Genomic DNA, 10,106 nt, shown 5'->3' with positions numbered 1-10,106 from the left:
TTGGATTGTGAGCTCTCTATGTATACAAGTAATATTGCATCCGCATGGTGTTACATGAAAACATCTATACGAAAGTTCAAACCAGTATAAAGTCATATTCACACTGGAACTCACAACCACACTTTTTCATAATTTTTCCATTTTTTTTCCTATTTTGCTGCAGATTTTCCCAACTCATTTCAATGGGGATCCTAAATATGCAGCTTAAACCACTGGCCTGGCAATTTTTGTTGCATTTTGCTCTTTTTTCCTGCATTTTCGTAACGTAATAAAAACTCCTAAAAAAACAAATGATTGAGTGCAGGAAAATAAACACAGGTTTTTGATGCAGAAACAGTGGATTTCAGTTTAGAAATCCATGAAATCTGCACCTAACCAGAAATTTTTTTTTCTACCTTTTTTTTTTCCATCAGAAAACATTATGGCCAAATCTTGGTTGTAAACAATAGGTAATATTAAAATCACTGCAAAATGTGTAATTTTTTGTGTTTTTCACACCCCCATAATAATCGAACGAGCGTTATCCGTCATTTGGATGGTTTGCACTCATGTTAATCTATGGGGCCCTGCAAATGTCCGATTTTTTTCCTCGGGCCGAATGGTCCAAGGGAAAAAAATCGCACCATGCACGATTTGCCTATGATTATCGGATGGCACTCGTCCATTCAAGTGTATGGTTCCGTGGAAAACATCAGACCGCACTCGAATGTCATCCAATTTTCACGGACAGACTGAATAGAGAAACTTTTTTTTTTTCTCCACCTCTGAGAAACACGGATCCCACGCTGATCACCCTCTGATCAGAGTCTGATTAGCATAATCGGACCAATTTTTTCGGATGAGAGAAAATTGGTCGTGTGACCCTAACCTTAGACTATGTGCACACTGAGCCTTTTTGCAGAGTTTTCGGAGAAGAAACTCAGCAGTTTATGAGCAGTTTTGAGCTTTTGCGGAGGATTTAAAAACTCTGTGTGCACATAGCTCAAGTACGTTTCTTGCATTCCCTTAATTTTTTTTTTTTTTTATTTCACATGGGTGCAAATGTAATGTTTCTCCATGGGCTGCTCTATAGAGAAAAAAAAACTAGATAAAATAGCAAAAATAAAATAATAAAACTATGCAAAAAAAAAAATCTGGAAAAAAAAACAACAAAATAATGTTATTTTTTTTCTTTTTTTTTCTTCCAATCCCAGTAAACTATGTAAAGCTAAATATTTATCAGAGTGCAAAAATGTGCAAGATTTCAAAGTGCAAAATTTAGAATGAACTGGGACGTGCAGTCAGGAAGGAGTTAATCCGCCATCAGATTCACAGAGGAGCAGAGGGAGGGGGCAGCTGTATGTGCTTGTGTTCAGGAAGCAAACAATAAGGTGCACTGCTGCTTTAAATGCTAAGGGCTGTGTGCTCTTGTAGAGCTCAGCCGATCTGGAGCTCTCTGATCAGTAGCTGGTGGCTCAGCCCTTGGTGAGGCTGCTTCATTCTGGCACAGCCCACTGTAGAGACACCAGGGCACAGCGGAGAACAACATGATCCATCCATGGTGCCTACTGAGCTAGTATCTGCAGACACCTTGGCTCCCAGAGGAGGTCGTGCCTTGCATTGCTGCCTGGTAAGTTCGAAACTTCTTCGTTCTTCTGCTTCGTAGGCTCGGAGACCATTGGCTTTGTGATCTGTGCTTGCTACAGATCTCTTGTTTCTTTTTTTATTTTTCTCGGTGTAGAAGTGGTTAAAAGCACTTGCTGAAAATGAAAGCCGCCCTTTCCTCTCCCTTGGGGTGTTTGCTTTCGTTGCACTGCTCAGGTTTCACCAGCACCTACAACCGGCCGCCTGGCATCCAACAGGTGGAATGTGAACTCTTACGGCTACTACTTCTTCTTTTTTTTTTTTCCTCCAGGTGAAATGGGCAACCAGGTGGAGAAACTGACTCATCTAAGTTATAAAGAAGTGCCAACCGCCGATCCTACAGGTGTGGATAAGGACGACGGACCAAGAATCGGAGTCTCCTATATTTTCTCGGCAGATGACGATGACTTGGAGGAGCCTGGACATGACCCCGACAAGCAAGGAACCATCCAAGAGGATCTGCAGTATGATCACTGCAACGAGGTGGAGTGCTCGGTTTATTATAGGGACGAATGTATTTATGAAAAAGGTTTTGGGGCCGGGGACCAGATGAGCACTTATTCCCCAGAGAACCTATTGAATAAATGCAAGCCTGGAGACCTGGTGGAGTTTGTAGCCAAGAACCAGTATCCCCACTGGGTGGTGTACGTGGGTGACTTTCAGGTGGTGCATTTATATAGACTGGAGATCACCAACAGCTTTATGACCGATGCCAGCCAGGGCCGGAGGGGCAGGATCGTCAACGACCAATATAAATATAAACCTTTGAGCCCTGAGATGGTGGTCCAGAACGCCATGGAGCAGGTCGGGGCCAAGGACCAGGAACTGAGCTGGAGGAACTCTGAATGTTTTGCAGCCTGGTGCAGATACGGAAAGAGAGAGTTCAAGATAGGTGGCGAGATCCGGATAGGCAAGCAACCCTACAGGTTAAAGATCCAGCTGTCCGAAAAGAAAAGCCACACGTTGGAATTTCAAAGCCTGGAGGATCTAATCATGGAACGGAGGAGGAACGATCAGATCGGGAAGGCGGCGGTTCTCCAGGAACTCTCCAACCACCTCCACGCTGACGAGGAGGTCAGGACTGATCACAATGCCAACTGATGGATTAAAGCTGAAGGCTGCGAAATTGAGATGTTATAAGCCCCCTTTGGGCTGATTCAATGCAGTTTTATTCAAATGGCTTGTGAAAGGAAAGCTGATTAGTTCTGCTTCGGCATTAACCCCTTCACCGGCGGCCCCCAGGTTTACTGCAGAGGCCCCTGTGTTTTTACCGATTTGGAGCTCCCGTGTCATAAATTGGATTCCGTGATGTAGACGGACCAACCGAGAAGCACTATGCATTCATCCGGCAACATTTGTGGAGTCTGGTAACAAAAGGGGGTTACTGAAATGAAGAATATTATTATTTATCACCAAACTAATCGCTTTTCTAATATCTGATTCGCACTTCTAAAACCAAATATTAGCACAGGATAAAAAAAAAAAATAGTTTGTATTTCCTTTAAATTTTTGATTTAATTTTTGACATTTTTCTTTATTTTTTCTATTTTTGACATCGAGGTGCACAACACGGAGCAGCCGTCAAGTTGTTTTCCTACCATCACACGTCTTCTCGCGGCCGGTACTTTTGCATAATGGTCACGTTTCGTGCTCCATAAAAATGATTTGTACACTTTAATTTTGGGAAATGGGCGAAAAAAAAAAAAAAAAAAAAAAAAAATTGTTTTCGGGAGGGAGGGGGAGGTGAGGGTAAGTCATTTGTTCTCATCTGAGATCTGGTAGACACTGGGAAGACGCCGTGTAATGTTCATGGAAACGGCTAATGCATTTTTTTTTTCCGGCCACGTTGACTGGTTTTTGTATACGATGAGTTTAACTCTTTGTGTCTGAAATAGCCGGTTGACGTGTTTTTGGAAGAGGTGGGTGTATTGGGTTTGATGAGGAGAGAATTGGTTCAATGAAGGCATCACTGGGCGGTCAGTGTGGACAGAGGGGCATGTATCAAGGTCTGGTGGAATGTCAATGGTTGATTACTATCGAGAGAAATAAAAAATAAAAAAAACATTTTTGAAGCAACTTCTAGCCATCCTGATGTTCAGAGTGGTTAGAAAAAAAAATAGATACAATTTTTTGATTGAAAATTTTTTTTTATATTATTTATAGGAAAGAGGATGACAATGACCCAGGGTCACTGATGACTAGTGACTTGCAAAAGTTCTACACAGAGGCGAGCCACGTTCACATGACCCAAACCAATGTTCGCCTATGTTCTAGAGCATGAGAACCTAAGGTATATGTGAAGAGAAAACCAATGCAAGGATGCACTTTTCTTATTCATTTTACAAATGAGAATAGTAAATGTTGTGTGAACAGGACCATAGACCAGCTTGCGAATGTAATTTAGGCTTCTGATGACCCAAAGTAGCAGCACCCTAAGGCCACGTTCACACGTTCAGTATTTTACATCCTTATTTGTAAACCAGGAGTGGGTGATAAATGCGCGTGTTTCTATGATCCTTTCCATCTTGTTCCACTCCGGGTTTTGGGCTTACAAATACTGACCGTGTGAACGTGGGCTTAGGGTGCTGCAAGTTTGGGTCATCAGAAGCCTAGATTACATTCAGAAGGCGGCCTAGGGTCCTGTTCACACAACATGCATGATCCTCATTTGTAAAATAAACAATAATTTTTTTTTTTCTTCACATGTACTTCAGGTTCTGGTGCTCTAGTACAATAATCGAACATTGTTTTTTTTTTTTTAGCTTACAAATATTGATGTAAAATACTGAATGTGTGAACATGGCCTAAAACGCTGCTTTTTTTTTAAAATCCGCAATGTCAAAAACTCATCGTAGGAATATAGGCTTAGGACACACGTGCACTATATTTATACTCTCGATGAATTTTTCTTTTTTTGTCTATCAGCTTTTCATTTGTTTTTCTCATAGGCAACAAAAGAAAAATCTATCAATTACTCAGTAAAAAAAAAAATAACAACACTTGGGTGCCATGTTGGGATTTCTGTGCTACTTGATTTTTTTCCACAATGAGTTTTTGGTGAAGGTTGTAGGTGGTTTTTTTTTTTTTTGTTTTTGTTTTTTTTCACCCTGCCATGTTCCACTGACTTGGGCCTCGTTCACACGTTCAGTATTTTACAGCAGTATTTGTAAGCCAAAACCAGGAGTGGGTGATAAATACATAAGTGGTGACGTGTTTCTATTATACTTTTCCTCTGATTGTTCCACTCCTGACTTTGGCTTACAAATACTAATGTAAAATACTGAACGTGTGAACGAGGCCCAAGTCAGTGGAACGTGGCAGTTTTATCATTTCCACATCCTCCTGATGTAACAGCTTGATAGAGGCCAAAAGGAGACTCTTCAACCTCACTCTGGTGAATGGAGGCCTTTGATTGGTTAATGGAAGACACCTGAGCTCTAGATCTGGTTTTCCTGCACAGATTCTAGGGAAGAACTCCGGCTCATTCTGAAACTGGATGTATAGACTTTACATAGGGGGAGCGTTCACCTGTTGGGTGTCCTTCATGACGGACTATGTCTGATTTTCCCCCAGTCCCTTCAGGTAGTGCTGATGATAAAGTTAATTTATAGGCTGCACAGTAAGGACATCAATAAAATCCCACTTTTTTTTTTTTTCTTTAAATGCATCATGGGGCTATAAATCATTTTTACAATTAGAATTAATTACAAAGTTTCACTTTTACAGATTCTGTTTCCTGCACATTAAACTTTTATGTCCTCATAAATCAGCTGGGAGGAGCTGAGATAAAAGCTCCCTGATGGATTCTGTTATCTCATTCTGCAGTCAGCAATAGTTAGAGCAATACGGAAGCTATATCAGGCAAACTGTCCCACATTTTTAAGAAAACCTAATTAGAATTTTTTTTTTTTTTTTTAAAGCCCCAATTCCATGCACTCAAAGAGTAACCATTGTTTTAATATTTGTTTCCTAAATCAATAGTATCCATGAAAATAAGCAACTTTGTAAGATATCATGTCAGAGGAATTTACTTCTTTCACTCTCAAATCATGAGTAAAATTTGTATTAATTGAGGACAGATCTCCCCATTACTGAGACAGGAGATGAAAGTTGGTGCTTTTAGAATTCTATGGAGAGGGGAGGAGCTAGAGGAATACATGGACATTCTATGGAGAGGGGAGGTGCTAGAGGAATACACGGACATTCTACGGAGAGGGGAGGAGCTAGAGGAATACAAGGACATTCTATGGAGAGGGGAGGAGCTAGAGGAATACATGGACATTCTATGGAGAAGGGAAGGAGCTAGAGGAATACATGGACATTCTATGGAGAAGGGGAGGAGCTAGAGGAATACATGGACATTCTATGAAGGGGGAGGAGCTAGAGGAATACACGGACATTCTACGGAGAGGGGAGGTGCTAGAGGAATACACGGACATTCTACGGAGAGGGGAGGAGCTAGAGGAATACAAGGACATTCTATGGAGAGGGGAGGAGCTAGAGGAATACATGGACATTCTATGGAGAAGGGAAGGAGCTAGAGGAATACATGGACATTCTATGGAGAAGGGAAGGAGCTAGAGGAATACACGGACATTCTATGGAGAAGGGAAGGAGCTAGAGGAATACACGGACATTCTATGGAGAAGGGGAGGAGCTGGAGGAATACACGGACATTCTATGGAGAGGGGAGGAGCTAGAGGAATACACGGACATTCTATGGAGGGGGAGGAGCTAGAGGAATACATGGACATTCTATGGAGAAGGGGAGGAGCTAGAGGAATACACGGACATTCTATGGAGAAGGGAAGGAGCTAGAGGAATACACGGACATTCTATGGAGGGGGAGGAGCTAGAGGAATACACGGACATTCTATGGAGGGGGAGGAGCTAGAGGAATACACGGACATTCTATGGAGAAGGGAAGGAGCTAGAGGAATACATGGACATTCTATGGAGAAGGGAAGGAGCTAGAGGAATACATGGACATTCTATGGAGAAGGGGAGGAGCTAGAGGAATACACAGACATTCTGCTGCACATTCTCCTAAAATTAGTTATACTTCTCCATAGAACTTGATGAGCACCAACCGTCATCTCCTATCTCAGTAATGGGAGAATCTGTATTTACTAAATACAGATTTTACCCCTGAAATGAGAATTTTGTGAATGAATGTTCAGTCCAGGAGGAGAAAGTGGACTTATCTGATAAGATATATTACAAAGTTTTATATTTTCATGTGTTCTATTAATTTAGGAAAATAACAATTACTCTTTAGGTAATAAAAATAAAAATTGTTCCCAAAGGTGAACAACATGTAAAGTTTGAGGATTATCTGACCTGGGCATACATGATTAGACAGGGCAGTGATTCTCCCCCTAGTGAGAGCCCAAAATAGGGTATTAATATGTCATGCTGATACATATGTGTATGCAGGGACTTAAAGACTAATTTTTGTTTTAGCAAATAGTTACATTTCTCCCCGAGAACAACATCTCAGTCGTCCCCCCTTTTTTTTTTTCTCTCCACTTTGTGCTGTTCCTGTTATTCCTCCTGGAAATGTACAAACTGAGTGTTCCCATTCCCCCTTGTCAGTGTGGAACGTCCCTATAAATTGTGGTAGTGTCCTGATGTGTAACTGCTAGTTATCAATCTATTCGTTAATTTCCAGGAAGAATGACACAGGAATCCATCTAAGAAGGTATTCCTCATGAAATAACAAGGCTGAAGCACAAAGAGTTTACCAAAACCGACAAGTCAGGAGAAAGAGCTGCAAGTCTCTTTTAAAAGTTTTGTTAACTTGAACACCGTTTTGCTTTTTAAATCTAAATATTTTTACTTAAAAGTATAACTGTACAAATCCTGAGTTATAGGCTGTGTTCTACTCCAGAGGAATAACCACAATTGTATGTGATGACGTTTGATGGCAAAGTTGTCTACAGGTTCCTAGAGCCACCAGCAGAATAGTGAGTGCAGCTCTGGAATATAAGGTAACTCAGGATCAGTACAGGATCAGTAATGTAATGTACGTATGTACACAGTGACTGCACCAGCAGAATAGTGAGTGCAGCTCTGGAGTATAATACAGGATGTAACTCAGGATCAGTAATGTAATATATGTACACAGTGACTCCACCAGCAGAATAGTGAGTGCAGCTCTGGAGTATAATACAGGATGTAACTCAGGATCTGTAATGTATGTACAGAGTGACTGCACCAGCAGAATAGTGAGTGCAGCTCTGGAGTATAATACAGGATGTAACTCAGGATCAGTAATGTAATGTATGTACACAGTGACTGCACCAGCAGAATAGTGAGTGCAGCTCTGGAGTATAATACAGGAGGTAACTCAGGATCAGTACAGGATCAGTAATGTAATGTATGTACACAGTGACTGCACCAGCAGAATAGTGAGTGCAGCTCTGCAGTATAATACAGGATGTAACTCAGGATCAGTACAGGATCAGTAATGTAATGTATGTACACAGTGACTCCACCAGCAGAATAGTGAGTGCAGCTCTGGAGTATAATACAGGATGTAACTCAGGATCAGTACAGGATCAGTAATGTATGTACACAGTGACTGCACCGGCAGAATAATGAGTGCAGCTCTGGAGTATAATACAGGATGTAACTCAGGATCAGTAATGTAATGTATGTACACAGTGACTGCACCAGCAGAATAGTGAGTGCAGCTCTAGGGTATAATACAGGATGTAACTCAGGGTCAGTACAGGATCAGTAATGTAATGTATGTACACAGTGACTGCACCAGCAGAATAGTGAGTGCAGCTCTGGAGTACAATATGGTAGCTTCATTCTGCTATATTGTACCTACATAATAGTGTTGATGAGTGCCCCGATAGTAACGTATGACTCCTGCCTGAGGATCTGGGTCATTACTGCACTGCAGGAATTCTGAGATAGAGGACTAAGTGTTTTCTCCAGTTTTGCGGTAGGAGGAGGACTAGTCTAGCAGATTTATGGTTATTATTTATTTTATTTTTTTTTTTTATCTTTTTTTTTTTTTTTCATTCTACATAAAGAAATTTAACCTTGTTAGGGAAATTTATTTCACAACTTTACTGCTTTTCCCATTCAGATAAGTTGTAGATTTTCCCTGACTATAATTACAGATCCGAGAGGTTGATGACAAAACCGTCTGTATGTTATGGGTCTCAATTCTGGAATACTACCGTCAGTGAGCAGTAGGCCACGAGTAAAATGACCTTATGGGGTCAAGGTTCATTATCTGTGGTCTTCCTGAAAAACACCCATTGTTGATCAGAATTTTGTGTTCTGACCGGTGTTGAAACTTTGGCTGCCGGCAGTCACCACTAGGGGGAGCTTTAATACAGACAGTTAATACATTGAACTAAATTACAACACTGTATGCACAAGGCTCCTATGGTGGAATTAGAGTTCCTATCACTTTCCATAAATGCCTCTGTTCTGAATCCGGTGTTCTTTGTTTCTGCGCCTCTCTGTTCCTGAGATATGGCCCTGTATTCCCTATTTGTAAATTTAGTTGTTTTAGCCAAGTAGGTGGTATCCTTGTGCCCATAGATTAGTGGACCACACCCACTTGTAAAGCAAGAATTGATTTTAAAACCAGGAAGATGAGGCCATATCTCAGGAACGGAGAGGCGCAGGAACAAAAGAAAAACGTCGCCGGATTCAGGAAAACAGCGGCATATTTATGGCAAGTAACTGGTTCTCTTTATAAAAGTTCTTCAAAATTGGAAAAACTTTTTTTTTTTTTTTTTTTTTCCATCAACTTGTTTAAACTTTAGACGAAGACCACCCTATTATTAAAGGTAATTTTGGAGTAAATGGTAATACGGGACATACACTGGTTGCCTTGATACATGGTCCTCTGGTAATAGAGCGCGCCGTCATCCTCGTGGTTCACTAGTAAAGTGTGAAAACAAAGAGGAGATTGGGGGATATAACTTGATGTATTGTCTAACCTGCATTTCATAGGTATAAGCAGAAATTATTATTTTTTTTTATTATTGCCAAATCTTTTGTTGCATGGTTGAGAGAAGAGGCCGAGTATCTGCCCGTGCTCTGGAATGTAAGTCTTCAACAAACCCCAAGCGGGACGTTTGTGTAGATACCACAAATGATGATGTTTTTTTGTAGAAATCATATTGTTTTCTCTTTTTAAATATAAATATTTTCGTACAGATATTTTTGAAAGAGGCTAAAAAAAAAAAAAGTCATTACATTTTTTCAATTTATAAAGTAAATTAATATATTTACAGTGCATTTGTCTTCATTATTTTTCAGATTTATATATTTTTGTCTTCTCCTTCTGGAAGCTGTAATAAATTCTCCAAATCCCCTAACACCCCACCCCCGCCCAAAAAAAAAAATGCAAAAATTTTTTGTGCATCAGTATTTCTATGCCAAAACCAGGAGTGTCTCAAAAACACACGACAGGTGTCAATCTTTCAATTATATTTATTCTGTGCAAGTTT

General features: G+C 40.5%; 1 protein-coding gene across 2 annotated transcripts; it reads left to right on the top strand.

The window, feature by feature from the left end:
* Nucleotides 1-1,358: 1,358 nt before the first annotated feature.
* Nucleotides 1,359-9,393, top strand: LRATD2 (LRAT domain containing 2). Of its 2 annotated transcripts, XR_012320186.1 has the most exons (3): nucleotides 1,359-1,609; nucleotides 1,895-5,804; nucleotides 5,883-9,393. XR_012320186.1 is itself a non-coding variant. In XM_073679879.1 (2 exons), exon 2 carries the CDS (start codon nucleotides 1,900-1,902, stop codon nucleotides 2,722-2,724), a length of 825 nt encoding a protein of 274 aa, XP_073535980.1. In that variant the 5' UTR covers nucleotides 1,359-1,609; nucleotides 1,895-1,899; the 3' UTR covers nucleotides 2,725-9,393. The 2 variants fall into 2 exon arrangements, 1 of the variants encoding a protein (XP_073535980.1); XM_073679879.1 differs by having other exon boundaries at nucleotides 1,895-9,393.
* The last annotated feature ends 713 nt before the right edge of the window (nucleotides 9,394-10,106 follow it).

The sequence above is a fragment of the Phyllobates terribilis genome, unplaced genomic scaffold (assembly GCF_046119375.1).
Source record: "Phyllobates terribilis strain yellow unplaced genomic scaffold, ASM4611937v1 Scaffold_4__5_contigs__length_816908805, whole genome shotgun sequence".
Classification (NCBI taxonomy): domain Eukaryota; kingdom Metazoa; phylum Chordata; class Amphibia; order Anura; family Dendrobatidae; genus Phyllobates; species Phyllobates terribilis.
The sequence above is the reverse complement of the archived record's forward strand: the minus strand, read 5'-3'. Positions and strand labels throughout refer to the sequence as shown.

What these genes read in the sequence shown, in the direction of transcription:
- LRATD2 (XM_073679879.1), top strand. Translation starts at nt 1,900, where the DNA reads ATGGGCAACCAGGTGGAGAAACTGACTCATCTAAGTTATAAAGAAGTG.